Source organism: Bufo gargarizans, chromosome 7 (assembly GCF_014858855.1).
Source record: "Bufo gargarizans isolate SCDJY-AF-19 chromosome 7, ASM1485885v1, whole genome shotgun sequence".
Classification (NCBI taxonomy): domain Eukaryota; kingdom Metazoa; phylum Chordata; class Amphibia; order Anura; family Bufonidae; genus Bufo; species Bufo gargarizans.
Window position 1 is genome coordinate 74687528 of NC_058086.1, and position 24831 is coordinate 74712358.

A 24831-nucleotide genomic window follows, 5' to 3' on the forward strand; every position below is an offset into this window, starting at 1 on the left:
AGCTGGTTTCAGTGCTGAGAAGGAGGTGATATCTGAGGAGGAGGGTTGCAGAGGACAAAACCTCAAACTAAAAAATAAAAATTTAAGGACCAGTGGGTACAGGCTTAAAGGGGTTGTCTCACTTTAATATGTGCCATTTATCATGTAGATAAAGTTAATATAATATTATCCACATGCTTCACATTTCACATCACATTTATACACTGCTCGTTTCCATGGTTACAGGCCACCCTGCAATGCATCAGTGGTGGTTGTGCTTGCACAATATAGAAAGTACTAACCTATGTGCGCTCCCATGGTCCCAGCCACCAGAGAGGCTGACTTTTTCCTATAGTGTGCAAGCATAACCACCACTGATGGCTTGCAGAGTGGTCTGTAACCATGGAAACGAGCAGTGTATGTAATAGAAAAATAAATCTAGCCAGCAAAGGAAGCAATATGGACAATCACAATACATTACTAAGTGTCTTGTATTAACTTTCTCTACATGATAAATGCAACTTACTGAAGTGAGACAACCCCTTTAAAATGTACAAGACTTAAGCCAAGCTCAGCTGCTTCTAGTGGTCTAGTATTTTTGCCAATTTTTCTTCACAGTGCAGACAAAATCATTGCAGTGTGCAAAATATGCAGGATAAAAATAAGCCAGAGGCATTCTAACACAAACATAGGCACCATGGCTCTGTTGTAGCACATGAAGCGGCATCTTTCAATCCAGTGGGATAATAGAACTGGACAAAAGGTTTCCACCTTCTCCCTGGTCTCCTTTGTGGCAGCCTGGCTGCATTGATATGTAAAACAGTGTCCTTGCCGGCCAGTCCCCTTCCTCGCCCACTTATTTAGACCGGGCATGAGCAGGTAAGTTGCAGATAGTGGCGCAACTGCGCCTGAAATGCCCCTAATTTAGGCGTATTTCAGATTGAAAAAAATGATCCCCTATGTAATCAATCCACTGGTGCAAAAGCTTAACTCCCCTCTGGCCAAGTTGACTCTGCTCTTTTTAGGGAACGGAGGGTGTGTGATCATCCTTGCTGGAAGATACCTAGCCACCATTATTTCTCCAAACAAAACCATCTCTGCCTTGTGCAGCCACATGGCGGAGACCATGGGCCGCTGCTTTCAATTGTGCATGTCATTGTGGACACCTGAAGCACCTGTAAGATGCAGGGGCAGTACATGTTCATTTCCCATTGGTCCAATGCTCTTTTGCAGCAGTGAAAAACACAGAAAACATGTTGTTTAATGCGGTCAACATGCTTACCTATAGATATGTCAGTGTCGCTCTGACCTTAGTTGCGATTGCTGTCAAGAGCTTAAAGGGAGGAGGTAAAGAGTGGAAAAAAAATATACAAATCTGAATCCTAGTCTATTCGGACACAACAAATTTAAAAAAGTTTGCTCTACTTTCCGCCCAAGTTGCTTTATTCACAACCATACAGGACAGTATTTCTCTGTAATGTCCTCCATGATCTTTGGGCTGCTTTTAATCAGGTTAGAAGGCAGTTTCTCCACTACATTTCGGGTTGCAGTAGATGGCAACTTGTCTCCACCCACCTTGTCCGGGAGAACTGCAAACTAGACTTTCAGCAGGGGCGTACATACAGGGGTCGCACTTGCGACCGGGCCCGGCACTCCAGGGTGCCTGGCCGCCTGTGGACCCGCCCTGCAGTAGTCCTGTGCCTGTATAACCCGTGCGGCCAGCCCGGGGTCCACCCCCCAGTTTTGAGTTTCCTTGCTGCCAGCCCTACCCTCCCTTGAGTCTCCTCCCCAGCCGGCGGTGCGGTGTGCCGGACATGACGTTGAGATGCAGGGAGAAGGCGCCAGAAAAGAAAGGAAGAGCGCTGCGTAAAGAAGCCGGTCCGGCTTTCAGAGTGAGTGAGGTCTGATGGGGGCTGAGAGTTGGGCAATGTATGTAAAGTTATGACTGGTGACTTAAGTTGTGCTATGAAGTAATGGGGGTTTTTCTGTTGTCTGCTCTTTTGTGTAGGCACGCACTTGTATTGAGCTTCTAGTATATGCTTGGATGTAGCAGCTGGCTTTGTCATGCATTTCTTTTGCCTTCATATGGTAAAATACTTTGTTGGCCTATCAATGGCTTTATAACTAACTCTGCTATATTTCTGTAGCCTACAACCTGTGACTGCCCAGTTGGGCTGAAACTACTACACCCAACATGTTCTGGCAGTAATAGTAAATGGATATTGGTGCAATTCTGAGCTACTAGTCTATATAATAAATAATGTAGCACACATTAGTGTGTGTGTGTGTGTGTGTGTGTGTGTGTGTAGATATATAGAGATTATATATATATATATATATACACACACACCTACACACCTGGTTGGGGGGGGGTCGACGGGGAGTGGGCCCCATGGATCAGTTTCGCACCGGGTCCCCATGGATTGTGTGTACGCCACTGACTTTCAGTATGCAGAGAGAGAAAAAAAAAAGTCTGTCTGTCACATAGTGGCCAGAAATGGTGTACCTCATGTACACATGTACTATTGATTGAAGCAAAGTTTGTTAAAAGGCTGAGTACTTTAAGGCTGAGTTTAGGTGTATTTTTGGGATGGATTTTTGTGTGGATTATGCAATGAAAAATCTGCTCAGAAAACACTTGCAGCTGATGCTGCCACCCTGCCTTATTTTTTAAAATATTGCTCCTGCGCCCTGCTGTGCCCCCTCAGCATAACTCCCTGGATCAACAACCCATCTCTAGTAACTATAACCTGTAATATATTATTACACTCCAGAAATACAAACCGGATTCCCAAAAAGTTGGGACACTATACAAATCGTGAATAAAAACTGAATGCAATGATATGGAGGTGCCAACTTCTAATATTTTATTCAGAATAGAACATAAATCACGAAACAAAAGTTTAAACTGAGAAAATGTACCATTTTATGGGAAAAATATGTTGTATCAGAATTTCATGGTGTCAACAAATCCCCAAAAAGTTGTGACAAGGCCATTTTCACCACTGTGTGGCATCTCCCCTTCTTCTTACAACACTCAACAGACGTCTGGGGACCGAGGAGACCAGTTTCTCAGGTTTAGAAATAGGAATGCTCTCTCATTCTTGTCTAATACAGGCCTCTAACTGTTCAGTCGTCTTGGGCCTTCTTTGTTGCACCTTCCTCTTTACGATGCGCCAAATGTTCTCTATAGGTGAAAGATCTGGACTGCAGACTGGCCATTTCAGTACCCGGATCCTTCTCCTACGCAGCCACGATGTTGTGATTGATGCAGAATGTGGTCTGGCATTATCTTGTTGAAAAATGCAGGGTCTTCCCTGAAAGAGATGACGTCTGGATGGAACCATATGTTGTTCTAGAACCTGAATATATTTTTCTGCATTGATGGTGCCTTTCCAGACATGAAAGCTGCCCATTCCACACACACTCATGCAACCCCATACCATCAGAGATGCAGGCTTCTGAACTGAGCGTTGATAACAACTTGGGTTGTCCTTGTCCTCTTTGGTCCGGATGACATGGCATCCCAGATTTCCAAAAAGAACTTCGAATAGTGACTCGTCTGACCGCAGAACAGTCTTCCATTTTGCCACACTCCATTTTAAATGATCCCTGGCCCAGTGAAAACGCCTGAGCTTGTGGATCTTGCTTAGAAATGGCTTCTTCTTTGCACTGTAGAGTTTCAGCTGGCAACGGCGGATGGCACGGTGGATTGTGTTCACTGACAATGGTTTCTGGAAATATTCCTGAGCCCATTCTGTGATTTCCTTTACGGTAGCATTCCTGTTTGTGGTGCAGTGTCGTTTAAGGGCCCGGAGATCACGGGCATCCAGTATGGTTTTACGGCCTTGACCCTTACGCACAGAGATTGTTCCAGATTCTCTGAATCTTCGGATGATGTTATGCACAGTTGATGATGATAGATGCAAAGTATTTGCAATTTTTCGCTGGGTAACACCTTTCTGATATTGCTCCACTATCTTTCTGCGCAACATTGTGGGAATTGGTGATCCTCTACCCATCTTGGCTTCTGAGAGACACTGCCACTCTGAGAAGCTCTTTGTATACTCAATTATGTTGCCAATTGACCTAATTAGTGTTAATTGGTCTTCCAGCTCTTCATTATGCTCAAATTTACTTTTTCCAGCCTCTTATTACTACTTGTCCCAACTTTTTGGGGATTTGTTGACACCGTTAAAATTTGAATCCACGTATTTTTCCTTTAAAATGATACATTTACTCGGATTAAACGTTTGATCTGTCATCTACGTTCTATTACAAATAAAATATTGACATTTGCCATCTCCACATCATTGCATTCAGTTTTTATTCACAATTTGTTTAGTGTCCCAACTTTTTGGGAATCCGGTTTGTACATCCAGGCCCCCTTTTAGTGAATTCAATTACCACCTCCTCGGGCAGAGTGTTCCATAGTCTCACTGCTCTTACCGTAAAGAATCCTCTTCTATGTTTCTGTACAAACCTTCTTTCCTCCAGACGCAGAGAATGTCCCCTCCTCACAGTCCTGGGGATAAATAGATGATGAGAGAGATCTCTGTACTGACCCCTGATATATTTATACATGCCCAGAACTGTACACAGTACTCCATGTGTGGTCTGACTAGTGATATGTAAAGTGGCAGGACTATGTTCTCATCACTGGCATCTATGCCCCTTTTGATGCAACCCATTATCCTATTGGCCTTGGCAGCAGCTGCCTGATGCTGGTTTCTACGGCTTAGTTTGCTGTTCACCAAGACAGTGTTTCCCAACCAGTGTGCCTCCAGCTGTTGCAAAACTATAACTTCCAGCATGCCCGGACAGCCTTTGGTTGTGCGGGCATGCTGGGAGTTGTAGTTTTGCAACAGCTGGAGGCACACTGGTTGGGAAACACTGCACTAAGAATCCAAAGTCCTTTTCCATGTCAGTGTTACCCAGTTATACCATTTAGTATGTACTGGTGACATGTATTTTTCCTTCTCATGTGCATAACCTTACATTTGTCATTGTTAAACCTCATCTGCCACTTCTCTGCCCAAGCCTCCAATCTATCCAGACCCCTCTGTAGAAGTATACTCTCCTCTTCTGTGTTCATTACTTTAGACTGTTTAGACTGTTTAGTGTCATCTACAAAAATGTATTTGACTGTGCAGGCCTTCTACAAGATCATTAATATATTGAAGATGATGGTGCCCAATACTGACCCCTGTGTTACCCCCACTAGTGATGGTGATGCAATCTGTGTGTACTGTTAATAACTACCCTCTGTTTTCCATCACTGAGACAGTTACTTACCCACATACATTTTCTCCCAGTCCAAGCATTATCACTTTATATACGAACCTTTTTATGTGGTACATTATCAAATGCTTCGGAGTCGAGATATGACATCCATTGATCTGCCACAGTCAAGTCTAGAACTTGCCTTCTCATAGAAAGTGATTGAATTAGTTTGACATGACCGATCCCTCATGACGCCGCTGTACTACTTTCTTGGTCAGACAGGGCACTTTTAATGGGGAATTTACTTTTACATTCTGCATTTTACCTGACTGTTTATATTCCTCAGTGAATACAGTGGAGAAAAAAGTATTTACTAGCTTTATTTTCTCCTCGTCGCGGTCTGCAACTTCCCCCTCATCACTATGTAAAGGTCTGACACCTTCAGATTTATGCTTACCAATTATATAATTGAACAACGCTTTAGGGTTAGTTTTACTCTTTTCGGCAATGAATCTGTCTCTAGTTTGACTGCTTTTATTTATCCTTTTTCTCTTAGTTTTTCAATGCTTTTTCGCCTGTTTTTTAGTGATTTTTAAATGTTTTTTCTGTCATTTATTGCTTTCTTTACAATTCTATTTATCCACAGTTTTTTTTTTTTTTCCTCACTATTATTCCCATAACGTATATACCTCTCACAATTAGAGTTTAGGATGCTTTTGAAAATATACCATTTTGTGGCTATTTTTATTTTTGAGGACAGTTGGGACAATGACCTCTCTTGGCTAAATTTTTGCATTTTTTTTTGGTATTTTTTTGTTCCTCCCTGAATGACAGTTGGAAGGTTATTTTATGGTCACTATTTCCCAGGTGTCCCCCAACCTGCACATCTGCTGTTCTGTCACGTCTATTGGTTAGTACGAAGTCCAGTATGGCCATCCCTCTAGTTGAGTTCTCAACCAGTTGGGAAAGGTAATTCTTTGGTTATTGCCAAGAAACTGTTTCCTTTGAGATCTACAGGTTTCAGTTTCCCAGTCTATATTTGGGTAGTTGAAGTCCCCCATAATAATGACCTCATGATTTGCCGCTTTGTCCATTTCATTTAGTAGTAGATTTTCTGTGGTCTCTGGTATATTATATTTACAAATGCCTATGAGGGCAATAGAAACCTATCTTGGCCCAATTGCAAACTAATACTTCACTTTTATTATATTATTCATTAAAAAGTGTCACTGGTAAGTGTGATTCACATGTGATGGGACACAGACAAACAAACAGGTATTAAAAACACAGTCTACGGCCCACTGTGAGAGATGGTAGATATCACCGGTTGGAGGCGATGTGTGTAATCGCTCGCTCCAAACAGCATGAGAACAGCAAATTGTGCTGCCACGTCCCTCAACTGTTGTACCAACTAGATGCCAGCTGGAATTGTCGATTTATATTATCAGATATCAATAGTGGGAGACTGAAGCCTTCATCCCACTATATGGATTGAGAGGCTGTTTGACAGCCTACAGTTTGCCAACACACAATGCACTTATTATATGTGCGGTGGGCTGGAGTGTGTGAGCTACTGATACTGCCAGTCAGGTACCAGTAAACGGGCCCAGCCACTGTTTATTACTGACAGGGTACGTTGTCACGTCTGTAAATGCTGATGCCGACTCAAGCTGGTTGTCAGCAAAGAACAACAGATTTGCGAGTTGTTGCCCTTTATTTGTGAGGGGGGATTTGTGGCATCAACCCTCCACACAGTTGGGAGTGCTCTTTAGCAACTGGCCATTAAATACAGACGATGGCAACACTGTTGGTCACCTGAATGTGCAGCCTGCTGGTGATGCCAGACAGTTCATGTCAGCACATTCAGGGCTAGCAACACCGTTATCCACCTAAAAAATACAGCCTGCTTATAATGTCAGGCAGGTGCTGATAATACATGTGGGACTGGCAACACTGCTGTCCTCCTAAATGTGTGGCCTGTCGTTGGTGCCAAACAGGTCACAATATAACATCCGGACTACTATTACTCTCTAACAGTGGGCAACATGCCTGCTAATTAAAACCTAAATCTGCCCCCCGACATGTTTCGCCAGTATCTCTGGCTTCCTCAGGGGTAACGGGCAGCAATGAATGGGATCCTGTACCGGAAGTCTACATAGTGTCCCAGTGATTGACAAGTGCTTCGAGCCCATCAGTGATACCCATCTGGTATATTATGTGGCTTATAATAAACTCCTATTAGTATTTTATTATTTTTTTTCTCCATGTATTTCTACCCACAGTGACTCCACATTTTCATGTCTCTGTCACTTATCTTTCCAGAGTGTGGGCTTTAGACAGGACTTGAAATAAAAGCAAACCCCTCCCCCTCCCTGGTTTTGACGATCCTTTCTAACTGTACTTTAAGGCTAGGTCCATATGACTACATTAGTCATCGCACAACTGTAGCGCGACAATTTTTATAATAGTCTATGGTTTCGCACTGCGACGAGTCACAAAAAATTCATTTGAAATAGATTTTTCTGCGACTGTCGCAGTGCGACACCATAGACTATCATTCTAATAATTGTTGTGCGACATGTTGCAGTGTAGTTGTGCCCTATGTGTCGCGCGACACATGTCGTTGTGTAGACCTAGCCTTACTGTCCAGTCATAGCTATCTAGCCATGTCTCGGTTATTCCCACTATGTCAGTTGTCCTCACACATCACTAATTCCAATTTCCCAGTTTAGTCAGACTTCTGGCATTAGCGTAGTGAATTGAGAGGTTTATTTATATTTTTTATCCTACACCAGTGTTTCTCAACTCCAGTCCTTGGGACCCACCTACCGGTCAGGATTTGACAATATCCCACAGAATGAATACTTGTGGTAGAACCCCTTCCATTCCTTCCCCCAGTTCCATGACCTCGCCCCAGGTCTTGACCTGCTGTCCACATTTTTTGCAGACCCATTGAAATGAATGGGTCTGCATCCTATCCGTAAAAAAAAAAAAAAAGGAACTGACATGGAAACAAACAACGTTCATGTGCATGTAGCCTCAAACTGCTGTTCCCGGACTGTATACATTAGACAAGATGTGCACTGGACCTCGTGGCCAGAACCGTGGTTTTAGGCCGGACAGTCCGTCTTTCAGACTCGGCCTGGACGGACACGGGGATGTCCTTTTGAACAGCTCACCTTTAGACAGCAGCACTGTGGTGTCTGAGTATGAGCTGAAGGGAGAAAGTCTCCTTCCCACCTCTGCAGCTGAGAGAAGTTGATTTTTACCTTCATTTTTTTCAATCCCAGTCAGCTGTGGAGTGGGAGGGGGGGCCTACCTGGGCCAGGGGTGTGGCTTAGTGGGACCTGGGGGTGGGGTTTTTAAGTCTGTCTTTTAGGCCACTCTACTTGCCCCCTGAACTGGGACCTCCACAGCAATTCCCTCCTTAAGTGTCATCCCATTTAAAACGGACCTACAGCAGTGAAGAAAAATGACTGGGTTGTTGATGGAAACCTGGTGTAAAACTGTGTGTATGTGGAGAGGGTCTGCAAGCTTCTATTAGCTGATAAGGGTCATGTAATCAGGCTTCTATTGCTAATAATAATTTTTTGGGGGAATATCTCAGGAACGGTACATGCTAGAGTGTGGAGACTCGGCCTAAAACCTTCCCAGGCACCTGATTTACCTGTGTGCCACATTTCCGTGATTGTAAATGCAACGGTGTGGATTCCTTTAGCGGACATGCACACATACACTCAGCTTTATATATATTAGATTAAACACTACAAATGCATTGCTGTGCTTTTGGTTAAACTGTATGATACTGCATTGCGTAAATAAATGAAGCCTGTTACCAGGAAATTCCATTAAAGGGATTTTGCCACCTGGATTTTGCCTATAGAGCTGCGGACATGCGCTGCTAGATCGCCGCTAGCACATCCGCAATATACATTCCCCATAGCTCTCAGTGCTTTTTGAGAGATAAGTGCTGCTTTTTTTTTTTTTTTGCTGTAAGACTCGCCTTTCCATAAGATACACTTAGGTTTTAGAGGAGGTTTTAACAGTTATGGCTTTGGCACCTTTCACATCAACAGTCCTGTTTTAAGGAACATCAAAGGTTAAAGGGACTTGGGATCCATTCACACATCCGCAAAATGGGTCTGCAATTTTGCAGAACCGGTGTGGACCCATTCATTTTCAATGGGGCTGGAATGTGCTGTCCGCATTTGCCTATTCTTGTCCGCATATGTGGACAAGAAAAGGCATTTTCTATGAGGCTGCCGGCGATGTGCGGTCCGCAAAATGTGAAACGCACATTGCCACTGTCTGCAAAACACATACGGACGTGTGAATGGACCCTAAATCCATAAATCCCAATATTACCCATTTCAAATCTGTTTCTCTCCTGCATGAAGTAAAAACTTATGAATCTTGTACTCATAGGGGGAGATTTGTCAAAACCAGTGCAAAGGAAAGCAGGCTCACTCAGGTTGCTATGGGAAACTAAGCAATTCATTTTCCAAAGGAGCTTAGAAAAATGGAATGTGGAATCTGGTTGCCATCTCAGGCTACTTTCACACTAGCGTTCGATCGGATCCGTTCTGAACGGATCCGATCATAATAATGCAGACGGAGGCTCCGTTCAGAACGGATCCGTCTGCATTATTTTAGCATATAAAAGCTAAGTGTGAAAATAGCCTCGTACGGATCCGTCCAGACTTTCAATGTAAAGTCAATGGGGGACGGATCCGCCTGAAGATTGAGCCATATTGTGGCATCTTCAAACGGATCCGTCCCCATTGACTTACATTGTAAGTCTGGACGGATCCGCGCGGCCAGGCGGACACCCGAACGCTGCAAGCAGCGTTCAGCTGTCCGCCTGCCGCGCGGAGGCGAGCGGAGCGGAGGCTGAACGCCGCCAGACTGATGCAGTCTGAGCGGATCCGCATCCATTCAGACTGCATCAGGGCTGGACGGCTGCGTTCGGGTCCGCTCGTGAGCCCCTTCAAACGGAGCTCACGAGCGGACCGACGAACGCTAGTGTGAAAGTAGCCTTACTCATATTCTTTTGCCATCTCTTTTTATGCATTTCTAGTTTTGGTGCACATATCAAGGCTACATCTCCATGAATTTTTAACTGTTACTGTAAAATAGATTAAAAAGGAAAATCGCCAAAAAAAGTGAAATTTTGAAATTTCACTTCTATTTTCCCTTAATTCCTGTGGAACATCTAAAGGTTTAGCAAAGTTTGTAAAAAAAAAAAAAAAAAAAAGTTTTTTATTTTGAGGGATTTAGTTTCTAAAATGGGGTTAATTATGGGTGGTGTTGATCATGTAAGCTCCATAAAATGACTTCATAACTGAATTGGTCCTTTTAAAAAGTTGGTTTTAGAAGTTTCTTGAAACTTTAAAAATCTGCTTCTAAATTCTAAACCTTCTTGTGTCCTAAAAAAAAATAATTACATTTTCAAAATAAAGTATGGTGAGTGTTAAGTAATATATATTGTATGAGTTATCACTCGGTCTCAGGATAGGTCATCAGCATTGGATCAGTGGGGGTCCGACTCTTGGGACCCTGCAGATCAGCTGTCTGAGAAGGCACTGGCGCTCCTGTGAGCACCAGGTCCTTCTCGCTGCTTACCAAGCACAGGGATGTACATTGTATAGTGGCTGTGCTTCGTATCGCACTCTGCCTCATTGAAGTGAATGTCGCAGAGTGTGATACCAAGCATAGCCTCTATACAATGTACGACGCAGTGCTTGTTAAGATGCGAGAAGGCCGCGGCGCTCACAGGAGCATTGATGCCTTCTTAAACAGCTGATCGGGGGAAGGGGGGGGGGGGGGGGAGTCCTATCCTGAGGAGTCCTGAGGATAGGTAATCTGTATCAAAATCTTGGAGTCTTGAGTAAAATATGAATATCTAAATCTACAAGTTTTAAAATGTAACAAATATTGTCAAATGGTTTAAGGCCAGTTTCACATGAGCATAATACTGGCACAGAAATGGACCCATGAATTTGCCCATATTGCTCTTGTGTGAACTTGGCTAAAGGAAGTACACCAATTATCAGAAAAATTTCTTTTTTTTTGTACTTGTAGAGCTGTATCAAGTGTATTTGAAAACAAACTAAAGGATGTTTTGTGTCCTCTAAGCTTTACCAATAATGCACATTAAAACCATGCTGTAGAAAAGCAATGATTATTCAAAGTAAATATTTGTCAGTATGAATTCAAATACCATGATTAAAGAATCTGTACATGACTATATTTTTGCCATTGATTTTTTTTTTTTCTGTGGATATTTGTAAAATTATGCAAAAAAGGTTAACTTGGAGAACTTGTTACCACTTAAATGCAGTGCAATCTGCAGACAGTGTGTAATACAGCAGGAGAAGGTGAGCAGATTTGATTATATAGTTTTATGGGGGGGGGGGGGGGAGAATCGGTAACTTGAAATTTATACTTTTAAACCTCTGCTCTTTCTGAAATAAAAGGGTATTCAAATCTCAGACATATGTGGCATATCGCTAGGATATGACCCCATTCTCAGATTGTTGCAACTTCCACCTCTGGGAACTGATCATATCTCAAGAAAAGGCCCTCTAATGTAAAGGGGAGTGCTTCGGGCAAGTGCAACTACGCTCCTTTCACAGCTCTGGGAGTATTTTCTAGCAGTCCCATATCTGTGAACTGAGAGGTGGCCATGCATGCGCAGGATTCTCTCCATTCACCTCTACGGGAAGCTCTGTCAGCTATTTTTGGCAGGCCAATAGAAGTGAAGGGTGAGCTTGTTCGGTGTGCTCTCCTTCACTTTGGGAGGCACGTTCTGAAGATGAGTGCGGGTTCCAGAGGTGAACTCCTGATTCAGGACCCCCATAACAGTATTATAGAACATTATATACATTGCAATGACATACAGTATATATGTGTAGTAAACTGACAGCGGTGGTCTGAGAGGGCTATCTTGACTAGCTGCAGGAGTGGGGTTTACTTGTGGAGGGGGGGCACATAAAGAATGCTATCAACTAATAAGACTGACTGCAAAACTGTATATCGATCTGCTCCTGCTTCAACATGATGCCTACAAATTGCACTGCATTTCATGGCAACAGGCTCTTTTTAAAGTCACTTTAGTAAACAACTTTTGTGCTGAAGGTTGTACTTTCATTTGGGGTGGTATGGATTACATCAGAGGTGCTGTTGATTTGTGGTTAGGGGGATGAAAGGGTTATTCATACATCTCTTGCTTGCTTATGATTATATGGCATGATGCATGCAGCTGCTGTTAATAACTGGAATGTGTTTGTTTTTTTTTTATCATTTTTACCCACCCCCTTTCCTGGTGTGATTTCTATAGTGTGCTATATCAGGATGGATTTTATGGCACTGAATTATATGTAAGTATGCAACAAAGAATTTGAAAATACCAGATACATTTTGAAAACCCTTAGATATTGATCAATTATAATTCCACCCAGCCTTCCCACTTCCCCTTTCCTCTTTGCCTATGCAAGCCAGCCTTACTTCCCATCCATATCACATCCTTTTTTTCTTTTCTTATTTTTTTATTGTGCCTTTAAACATTAGTGTAGTCCATCATTGTCTCATTTAATCATGATTTTCTTTCCCTTTTGTAACATTGGTTGGTGTTGTCTGAGAATGCAGGCATGCTGTTTTTTTAAACACTTCTCTGGCTGTTGGAATAGTAGACTTTGGGAAAAGGTCGGTGTCCTTGTGATGGCAGTTGACAAAACTTTAATAGTTTGAAGAGTTTTAATGCATGTAATGGTCGCCTCCCCGCTACCGTCAATTGCTCTGGCTCCAGTGGAGCAGGAATCGCAATCTTCAAAGTACTGGTTTCCTATTTCATTCTACTATTTTAGCTCAGGACTGAGATTGAATAACGTGTATGTGTGTGTATATGTGTGTGTGTATATGTGTGTGTGTGTGTGTGTGTGTGTGTGTGTGTATATGTATGTATGTGTATATATATATATATATGTGTGTATATATATATATATATATATATGTGTGTGTGTGTGTGTGTGTGTGTATATATATATGTATGTATGTGTATATATATATATATATATGTGTGTGTGTGTATATATATATATATATATATATATATATATATATATATATATAATATAGATATAATTTATTTTTTAAATACACACACACACACTATGTATGTCCTCAGCACAATTAGTATTTAATGCTTTTGTGTGCTGCTCCTCTCCTTTTCCATACTTTGGGCCTCCAATCCTAGCCTTTTCTATCCTGCAGTGTTTAGATTTGTGTAATCTTGGGTAAAGGGGGTACATGTGTTTTTTAAAGGCAATTTTAACCTGCTTGTATTTACTATCTGAGTGATACTGGCTGGCTTGCTCCTTTCCAATCACTTTGGAATGTGTGGGCCATTGAGTGAATGGGAAGAGGGCATGGTTTCATTTTCAATCACTTTTCTTCCACAGGGAGTTCTCTATTCAACGATTATCATGTTATAATTGACCTCTTATGCTTATGTCAGGGTTTCAATATTGTTTTTGTTCTGTTATAGACTAGTCTTACAGGAATCAATCTTAAACCCTAAACTACCTCAGGTAGGCGCCCTTCCACATGGCCTTCCTTCCCCTTTTTTGCCAACCAATCAGAGTGCAGATTGCTGTGAGACGAGATTTAAATTACTAACCCATAATTAATGCCTTGTTGGAGAAGGGAACAGAGCCTTTGAAATCATAAGCAGAACAAAGGTATGCTTAGACTGTCATTTGTGAAATGAAGATGTGTTGAAAGAAATGTACATGCTATAAAATTCAAGGAATCTTGTACCAAGAGCCGTTTATAGTATCTGCAGAATAATCATTCTACAAATTGTAACGAAGGCATAATGTTTAGCTGACATATTCCTTTTTATGTTTGTGCAACACTGCAGTGTTGACAGCTTTCTTGCTGGTCTGGTGTGAGGGCTTTGATTTTCACACCTAACCAGTATGTGGGAAGGTTTGTCAAATGTTTTTGTTCTTCTAGGTTTTTGCTGGTTTACACTGCATTAGTTAGATGCATGCATGGTATTCCCTCTGTATAATGGCTGTTTTGGTGTATGGCATTAGTAAGACTAAAGGGGTTGTGTAGCGCTAGTATATTGACGACCTATCCTCAGGATAGGTCATAAATATAAAACTGATAAACGTCTTCCACCGACTTTCAGCTTCGTTAGGCGTTTCTTTCCATTAACATCCTGTGAGGTATTACGCTGGGTTCACACCTAGGCGTTTCTCAAACGCGCGTTTCTATGCGCGTTTTTGTCGCGCGTTTTATGCACGTTTTTTTTAATAGTGAACGCGCGTTTGACGCACGTTTGGGTGATTGACAGCAGTGTTGTCCAAAGAGTCTATGGCCCAAACGCGCCAAAAAAAGCTCCTGTACTTGTTTGAGCGTCGGGCGTTTTACAGCGCGATCGTACGCGCTGTAAAACGCCCAGGTGTGAACCCTTCCCATAGGGAATCATTGGTTCTTGCCTGTTGTGCGTTTTACAGCGCGTAGGAACGCGCTGTAAAACGCTCGGGTGTGAACCCAGCGTTAGAGAAGACACACACATAGTGAAGCACTGCAACAACCAGCCGTCCCGCCTCTCAATATTGTACTCACATGTGTATAAGTAGAATATGCGCCTCAAAAAAAGCCAACCAGTAGGTTCTCTGCACGGTTTCTCTCGTTAGGTGTGTGTGTGTTTCTTCTCTAATACCTCACAGGATGTTAATGGAAACGCCTAACGAAGCTAGTGTGTGCTTGCTGGAAGTCGGTGGCCCCCTTCATATATGTACTGGATTTTGTGAATAAGGATCCACTTCACCTTGGGACCTGCTGCAATTAGACCCATCCAGGCAACGTATTGGAAAAATTTATATTGAACTCCTTAATATAAGACTAGCTGGGGTCTGGCTGTTCCCACCTCTCCGATCAGCTGTGGTGCTCGTGCGAGCACTGTGAACTCTTCACTGTTTAACTGCATGCCCTCTAACTTGTAGTAGAGTACTTTCACACTTGCGGCAGGACGGATCCGGCAGGCTGGTCTCCCTGTCGGATCCGTCCTTCCGCTGTTTCGCCGTATCACCGGACCGCCGCCGAATTATAGTCAATGGGGACGGAGCGGCAATATGGCGAAACAGCGGAAGGATGAATCAGACAGGGAGACCAGCCTGCCGGATCCGTCCTACCGAAAGTGTGAAAGTAGCCGTAAAGAGTTATCACAATTGCTCGTCCTGACCAAGTGACTGGGGTGAGAAGTTGTAGTTACACTGCACCGCCACTGTGATCTAGATGGCGTGCAGTTAAACAGCTGATTAGCAGGGCTGCTGGGAGGCAGACTCCACTGATCTGATATAGCTGACCTATCCTGAGGTATTCAACATAATAGCACTGCACAGTCACTATACTTGCACAAAGCTTATGATAGCCGATGTCCAAAATAGTAAAAATGTTAATCGCTTTAACAAAAACATTTTTATTTATTCATTTTTATTCATTTTTTTTATTTATTTTTTTAAGAAGGAAACACCCTAAATTGCTGGCCACTAGGGGTCTCACTTCCTGCTAAATTACTGCCCACTACTGCATGTTAAATAAAAGGCCATCTACACCTTCAGGGGCAATTTTTTATGATTGCATTTTACTTATTTTGTGCTTAAATTTTATTTATTTTTTCAATTGGTCTTTAAAAAATATTCAGCAGATTTGTCATAATGGGCTAACTTCTGCCTAGCTGTGATAATCATACTTTCACTTTGTGCAGCCATCTAATAACCCTAATTACAAAATTACTGAGTCTGAGATCACACTTCCTACAGTTACTTAGTCAGTAATTCCATCAGTTAATTTGAGCCAAAACCAGGTGAGGCTCAAAAACACATAAGTGATTAATATAAGTTTATAGTGGCTCACCCTTCTGCTTACCAGGTTCGGTGCTCTAACTATGATGTGGTTCACCCCAACCACATAAGGGGTTAACAGTAAAGAAATATGTAAATTATAGTGAGCACTCAATATCTGTGGTCATATATTAGGTCTGTTAATATAACTACTTTATTAGATCATGAAATTATGCATACAATAGATAGGACAATATAAAATATAGTACCTTAAAATTATAAATATAAATAATAAAATATGGAGAAACACAATTTGTTATACTGATAAGAAATTGGTCACTTAAGATTAGTATTGTGTCCTTATAGAGGCTGCAATTTTGTTCTTATGGGTGTTGCAACATTGTTCCCAACGTTAAATGTCTCAGTTATCACTGGTATATCCGTGAGTGTAGTTAACCAGAAGTACTCACTGTTTGGGGTCCGGCTCGTGTGTAACTGTCCGTGGTGGCGTCCCACCGTGGGTCAGTGCACTCACCCGATGTGGCGTTTTTGGAGTATCTTCCGATGTTCACGGTCCGCGGTGTTGTTACGGTAATCCTGCTCCCCAAGAAACCGCTGTGCGTCCCACGTGTAGCTGGCGTCCTGCTTTTTTGCTGACACTACACGTGATCAGGGCGCCGGGGAGGTCTTTACCCGATGCAAGGTTGTGGGATATCTCCCGATGTTCAAAGTCTGCGATTACGGTAATCCTGCTTCCAGGTAGCCGCTGTGTGTCCCACGTGTGGCTGGCGTCCTGCGCTTTTTGCCGGCACTCCACGTGATCAGGGCGCCGATGAAGTCTCTACCTGTGATTGGTTCAAGACTCCTGTGATGAATTAGGAATAGTTTCGATCACCGTCTATGCGGTCGTGTCCGTGGTTACGTGTGCTGATCAGCTCCGATGGGTTAAGGTGTCCAGTCGTCTATAAGGATCCCAACCGCTATACGCGTTTCAAGGTCTCTGACCTCTTCCTCAGTAGCACTGAGTGCTACTGAGGAAGAGGTCAGAGACCTTGAAACGCGTATAGCGGTTGGGATCCTTATAGACGACTGGACACTTTAACCCATCGGAGCTGATCAGCACACGTAACCACGGACACGACCGCATAGACGGTGATCGAAACTATTCCTAATTCATCACAGGAGTCTTGAACCAATCACAGGTAGAGACTTCATCGGCGCCCTGATCACGTGGAGTGCCGGCAAAAAGCGCAGGACGCCAGCCACACGTGGGACACACAGCGGCTACCTGGAAGCAGGATTACCGTAATCGCAGACTTTGAACATCGGGAGATATCCCACAACCTTGCATCGGGTAAAGACCTCCCCGGCGCCCTGATCACGTGTAGTGTCAGCAAAAAAGCAGGACGCCAGCTACACGTGGGACGCACAGCGGTTTCTTGGGGAGCAGGATTACCGTAACAACACCGCGGACCGTGAACATCGGAAGATACTCCAAAAACGCCACATCGGGTGAGTGCACTGACCCACGGTGGGACGCCACCACGGACAGTTACACACGAGCCGGACCCCAAACAGTGAGTACTTCTGGTTAACTACACTCACGGATATACCAGTGATAACTGAGACATTTAACGTTGGGAACAATGTTGCAACACCCATAAGAACAAAATTGCAGCCTCTATAAGGACACAATACTAATCTTAAGTGACCAATTTCTTATCAGTATAACAAATTGTGTTTCTCCATATTTTATTATTTATATTTATAATTTTAAGGTACTATATTTTATATTGTCCTATCTATTGTATGCATAATTTCATGATCTAATAAAGTAGTTATATTAACAGACCTAATATATGACCACAGATATTGAGTGCTCACTATAATTTACATATTTCAAAAACACATAAGGCTACTTTCACACTAGCGTTCGATCGGATCCGTTCTGAACGGATCCGCTCATATTAATGCAGACGGTGGCTCCGTTCAGAACGGATCCGTCTGCATTATAACTTAGAAAAATTTTCTTAGTGTGAAAGTGGCCTGAGCGGATCCGTTCAGACTTTACATTGAAAGTCAATGGGGGATGGATCCGCTTGAAGATTGAGCCATATGGTGTCATCTTCAAGCGGATCCGTCCCCATTGACTTACATTGTAAGTCGGAACGGATCCGCTCGCCTCCGCACGGCCAGGCGGACACCCGAACGCTGCTTGCAGCGTTCAGGTGTCCGCTCACTGAGCGGAGCGGAGGCTGAGCGCTGGCAGGCGGATGCATTCTCAGTGGATCCGCCTCCGTTCAGGGCCGCTTGTGAGCCCCTTCAAACGGAGCTCGCGAGCGGACACCTGAACGCAGGTGTGAAAGTAGCCTAACGGGAGGATTTTTTTTCCAATTATGCCTTATCTCGGTGAGTAGGCTTTGCTGCTGGTATTGGCTTACAATAACTACACTCGCCTAAAGAATTATTAGGAACACCTGTTCTATTTCTCATTAATGTGATTATCTAGTCAACCAATCACATGGCAGTTGCTTCAATGCATGTAGGGTTGTGGTCCTGGTCAAGACAATCTCCTGAACTCCAAACTGAATGTCAGAATGGGAAAGAAAGGTGGGCTACAACAGCAGAAGACCCCACTGGGTACCACTCATCTCCACTACAAATAGGAAAAAGAGGCTACAATTTGCACGAGCTCACCAAAATTGGACTGTTGAAGACTGGAAAAATGTTGCCTGGTCTGATGAGTCTCGATTTATGTTGAGACATTCAAATGGTAGAGTCCGAATTTGGCGTAAACAGAATGAGAACATGTATCCATCATGCCTTGTTACCACTGTGCAGGCTGGTGGTGGTAGTGTAATGGTGTGGGGGATGTTTTCTGGGCACACTTTAGGCCCCTTAGTGCCAATTGGCCATCGTTTAAATGCTACGGGCTACCTGAGCATTGTTTCTGACCATGTCCATCCCTTCATGACCATCATGTACCCATCCTCTGATGGCTACTTCCAGAAGGATAATGCACCATGTCACAAAGCTCGAATCATTTCAAATTGGTTTCTTGAACATGACAATGAGTTCACTGTACTAAAATGGCCCCCACAGTCACCAGATCTCAACCCAATAGAGCATCTTTGAGATGTGGTGGAATAGGAGCTTCGTGCTTTGGATGTGCATCCCTCACATCTCCATCAACTGCAAGATGCTATCCTATCAATATGGGCCAACATTTCTAAAGAATGCTATCAGCACCTTGTTGAATCAATGCCACGTAGAATTAAGGCAGTTCTGAAGGCAAAAGGGGGTCCAACACCGTATTAGTATGGTGTTCCTAATAATTCTTTAGGTGAGTGTAGTGTGAACTGTGAGTGTTTATAAGGTCAGAGAGATAAGGAGCAGTCAGCTGAGATGCCTAAGAGCATGCTACTAGAGAATCTCAAGATTGTATATAGAAAGCAAGTCAATAGTTTTAATGAAGACCCATTTTTAAAAATTATTTTTAGCTCATAATGAATACAATGCAAAAAAAATGCCCCAAAGATGTCCATAGCCTTTATGTCCATCTCTAGCAGCAGAGACATTGAGAAGGGTTTTAGGAAATGGGGGCTTGTCCTTTGTGCCCTGCGTTATACAGAGCTTCTGGACAATGTCCTGCCTGCTTAGTTCTGTTTCTACTGTACACAACTTCTGCAGTGTCATATTGCTGATGAACTCTACAGCCAGTTGTCTCTTAGGCAGAGATGTGAATGATTGCAGATGGTCTGTTCCATTTGTTGAAACATCGTTGTATGCTAGACACGCCTTTTTGACGCACTCTGTCATTTTGCCCAGTTGACAGACCTTGAGACAAGGCACATCATTTGATAGAAAAAAGGTGGTCATTTAACGAATTGCCTCCCATCTAGGCCTTTCTGATCTTGCTGTTAGGTTTTTGGAGCAGTGGTTACACTAGGGAACTCGGTGGACAGGCTTTGGACGGGCCAGACAGACCTCTAGTAGAGGGTAATGAAATCATATGATCTGCTATCTAGCATGAGCATCTCCCACAGTTTTGTTGTCCACCATCCAGACACAGGTGACGTCTTCGTAACACACCTGTCTCTGCCTGTACTATTTCCTGGTGCTTAGCAGAATGAAACTTGGTGTTATGGTATCCATTACGTTTTCTACCATTTGCCAGTCGGCTACAATCTCCTTCATATGTAGTGGTGTTGTGGATCCAAAACCAGGACTGCTACAAACTGGAACCATTTAATCTTTAGCAATGCATTCAGGACATCCTGCATGTGTTGCCTCTAATTTCAGAGCTCTTAACTCAATTTTTTTTTTTCAGCAGGGTGATTCACACCCACAGACAGCAAGGGTTCCTTAAGAAGGTCACTGTTGGATTGCAGTACTTAATTTGGCTTCTCCGGTCACCAGATTTATCACCACTAGAGTATGTATAGGATGCCAACTTCAGCAGCCTACAAGTGTGCAAGATCTACAGGCCTGACTGTAATATATGTGGGCATATATTCTGCAGGTTACCATACAGAACCTGTATGCCTCCATACCCAATTATCTAATCTTGTATCCAGACTAGAGGCAGCCCAACATGGTACTAGATCCTCCTTTCAGTTGTCAAGTTTTCGCCAATAAACGTATTCTTTCGCTCTAATATTCTAATCCTGTACATATATCATCAATACATTCACACACCTTTTAATTTGATTCAATCAGCATTCTTTCGTTCTGTAAAAGCAGGAATGAACGGAGATGCTGATCCGGAAGAGAGCGAGCTGTAAATCAGACATAGTTGTGAGTGATCGCACCATCTTAGTGCGTAGACTGTTTGGGAAGTGATGGATGAGTGCAAGATCACTCGCCTGTCTGCCTGCTATCAGCTCTCTTCCCCATGTTTACATCAACATCTCATTCATCCCTGTTCCTATACTTTACTAAACACACAGCCTCTGCAAAGTAAATGGATTATGGCGGTTATCCCCTATTTTTTCCTCTGGACATACTGTAATATAACAAAGCACCTAAAAGCATGATAGAAGAGGACTTGTTTCTTAGGGAATAAATCTGTACCGTGAGCACTCTTAGGCAGTTAAAGGATAACTGTCTTTTTTTTTTTTTTGCTAAAGTGTAGGGCGAGTGATGGGTAACAATTTAGCAATATACTTTATTTAGCCAAAACATTTATTTTTGGTAGAAAACTGGGGCTCAAAATGGCCCTTAGCAGCACTCTTCAAAAGAGTGTTGTTAAGGTCCATCCGTCCATTAGAAAAGACAGGCTGTGCAGACGCTCTGCTCTTGACTCGTGCTTCCCTGGGAGACAGAAGGCTGGGCACAGGAGACTTGGGAGTTAAAATGACATTTATATTCCTCCTTTCTATGCAATCTAATGCTCCGTAACATTCACTGACCTGCGATCCCTGTGATAATAGGGGGAATATAAATGTCATTTTAACTCCTAAGACTCCTGTGCCTAGCCTTCTGCCTCCCAGGGAAGCACGAGTCAGAAGCACAGCGTCTGCACAGCGCGTCTTTTCTAATGGACGGATGGCCCTTAGCAACGCTCTTTTGAGGAGTGCTGCTAAAGGCCATTTCAGCCCCAGTTTTCTACCAAAAATAAACGTTTTGGCTAAATAAAGTCTATTGCTAAATTGTTACCCATCACTTGCCCTACACTTTAGCAGCAAAAATAAAAATATGACTGTTATCCTTTAAGGACAGGAAGCCTCAACATGTATAGTGCTGGCAGACTTCTGAACTGTGGGACAACCCCAGAACTTATGTACTGCAAGAGAGGGTTCAGCAGGAACAGGGGTGTCAGGCAAACAATAGAAAAGGTATGAGATGCAATTCTAGGCACAGAAGAACCATATATACTTCAAGGTCATGACTTTAGTTAACATTTTGGGAAAGTACAGGTTCACTTTAAGGTATTGTTTATAGACCTTGATTACAGTTTGGGTTGTGTTTTAGTTTTTTTATTTCTACTTTAATATTGTTACTACTGTGTATTTCTGTACCTCCCAAGAGATCACAAAATATTTGAGCCTCTGGGTGTAGGGGTAAATGGAAGACTTGTGTCTAAATGGACTAAGACCCAGAATCTGCTGTCATGTGATTGAGTCCAGTACTGTTCATAGAATTATTCTTGCCTCTGTTCTGTATGCAGCACTAATTTAACAGAGTGGCACTTAATAAAATGGCGGAACAACACAAACCAAAAACAAAGTAAAAGTATGAGCTGACATGCACTCCCTGACGATATATAATTATAGTACTGTTTATTACCAAAATAATTATTCTTTAACCGCTTGCCGCCACGCTAACGCCGAAAGGCGTCATCGCGGCGGCTCTCCCAGGTCACACTAACGCCAATAGGCGTCATCTCGCGAGACGCGAGATTTCCTGTGAACGCGCGCACACAGGCGCGCGCGCTCACAGGAACGGAAGGTAAGCGAGTGGATCTCCAGCATGCCAGCGGCGATCGCTCGCTGGCAGGCTGGAGATCCGAATTTTTTAACCCCTAACAGGTATATTAGACGCTGTTTTCATAACAGCGTCTAATATACCTCCTACCTGGTCCTCTGGTGGTCCCTTTTGTTAGGATCGACCACCAGAGGACTCAGGTAGGTCAGTACAGTCGCACCAAACACTACACTACACTACACCCCCCCCCCCCCCCCCCCGTCACTTATTAACCCCTTATAAACCCCTGATCACCCATGATCACCCCATATAAACTCCCTGATCACCCCCCTGTCATTGATCACCGCCCTGTCATTGATCACCCCCCTGTCAGGCTCCGTTCAGACGTCCGTATGATTTTTACGGATCCACGGATACATGGATCGGATCCGCAAAAAGCATACGGACGTCTGAATGGAGCCTTACAGGGGGGTGATCAATGACAGGCGGGTGATCACCCATATACACTCCCTGATCACCCCCTGTCATTGATCACCCCCCTGTCATTGATCACTCCCCTGTAAGGCTCCATTCAGACGTCCGCATGCGTTTTATGGATCCGTAAAAAATCATGCGGATGTCTGAATGGAGCCTTACAGGGGGGGTGATCAGTGACAGGGGGGTGATCACCCTGATTACCCTGATCACCCCCTGTCATTGATAACCCCCCTGTAAGGCTCCATTCAGACGTCCGCATGCGTTTTGTGGATCCGATCCATGGATCCGTAAAAAATCATGCGGATGTCTGAATGGAGCCTTACAGGGGGGGTGATCAGTGACAGGGGGGTGATCACCCTGATTACCCTGATCACCCCCTGTCATTGATAACCCCCCTGTAAGGCTCCATTCAGACGTCCGCATGCGTTCTGTGGATACGATACATGTATCCATGGATCCGTAAAAAATCATGCGGATGTCTGAATGGAGCCTTACAGGGGGGGGTGATCAGTGATAGGGGGGTGATCACCCTGATTACCCTGATCACCCCCTGTCATTGATAACCCCCCTGTAAGGCTCCATTCAGACGTCCGCATGCGTTCTGTGGATCCGATACATGTATCCATGGATCCGTAAAAAATCATGCGGATGTCTGAATGGAGCCTTACAGGGGGGGTGATCAATGACAGGGGGGTGATCAGGGAGTCTATATGGGTGATCACCCCCCTGTCATTGATCACCCTCCCCCCCCCCCCCCCCCCGGTAAGGCTCCATTCAGACATTTTTTTTGGCACAAGTTAGCGGAAATTTTTTGTTTGCTTTTGTTTTTGTTTTTTCTTACTAAGTCTCATATTCCACTAACTTGTGTCAAAAAATAAAATCTCACATGGACGCACCATACCCCTCACGGAATCCAAATGCGTAAACATTTTTAGACATTTATATTCCAGACTTCTTCTCACGCTTTAGGGCCCCTAAAAAGCCAGGGCAGTATAAATACCCCACATGTGACCCCATTTCGGAAAGAAGACACCCCAAGGTATTCCGTGAGGGGCATATTGAGTCCATGAAAGATTGAAATTTTTGTCCTAAGTTAGCGGAAAGTGAGACTTTGTGAGAAAAAACTAGAAAAAATCAATATCCGCTAACTTATGCAAAAAAAAAAAAAAATTCTAGGAACTCGCCATGCCCCTCATTGAATACCTTGGGGTGTCTTCTTTCCAAAGTGGGGTCACATGTGGGGTATTTATACTGCCCTGGCTTTTTAGGGGCCCGAAAGTGTGAGAAGAAGTCTGGGATCCAAATGTCTAAAAATGCCCTCCTAAAAGGAATTTGGGCCCCTTTGCGCATCTAGGCTGCAAAAAAGTGTCACACATGTGGTATCGCCGTACTCAGGAGAAGTTGGGGAATGTGTTTTGGGGTGTCATTTTACATATACCCATGCTGGGTGAGAAAAATATCTTGGTCAAATGCCAACTTTGTATAAAAAAATTGGAAAAGTTGTCTTTTGCCAAGATATTTCTCTCACCCAGCATGGGTATATGTAAAATGACACCCCAAAACACATTGCCCAACTTCTCCTGAGTACGGCGATACCAGATGTGTCACACTTTTTTGCTGCCAAGGTGGGCAAAGGGGCACATATTCCAAAGTGCACCTTTCGGATTTCGCAGGCCATTTTTTACACATTTTGATTGCAAGGTACTTCTTACACATTTGGGCCCCTAAATTGCCAGGGCAGTATAACTACGCCACAAGTGACCCCATTTTGGAAAGAAGACACCCCAAGGTATTCCGTGAGGGGCACGGCGAGTTCCTAGAATTTTTTATTTTTTGTCACAAGTTAGCGGAAAATGATGATTTTTCTTTT

General features: G+C 43.4%; 1 protein-coding gene across 1 annotated transcript in view; it reads left to right on the forward strand.

Moving 5' to 3' along the window:
* LOC122944171 (RNA binding protein fox-1 homolog 2) overlaps positions 1 to 24831 on the forward strand; it is a 356156-nt gene that overhangs the window by 179107 nt on the left and 152218 nt on the right. Inside the window, exon 12 of the mRNA XM_044302402.1 lies at positions 13748 to 13790. Coding sequence (XP_044158337.1) covers positions 13748 to 13790 — 43 coding nt within the window. The remainder of the gene's footprint in view (positions 1 to 13747; positions 13791 to 24831) is intronic.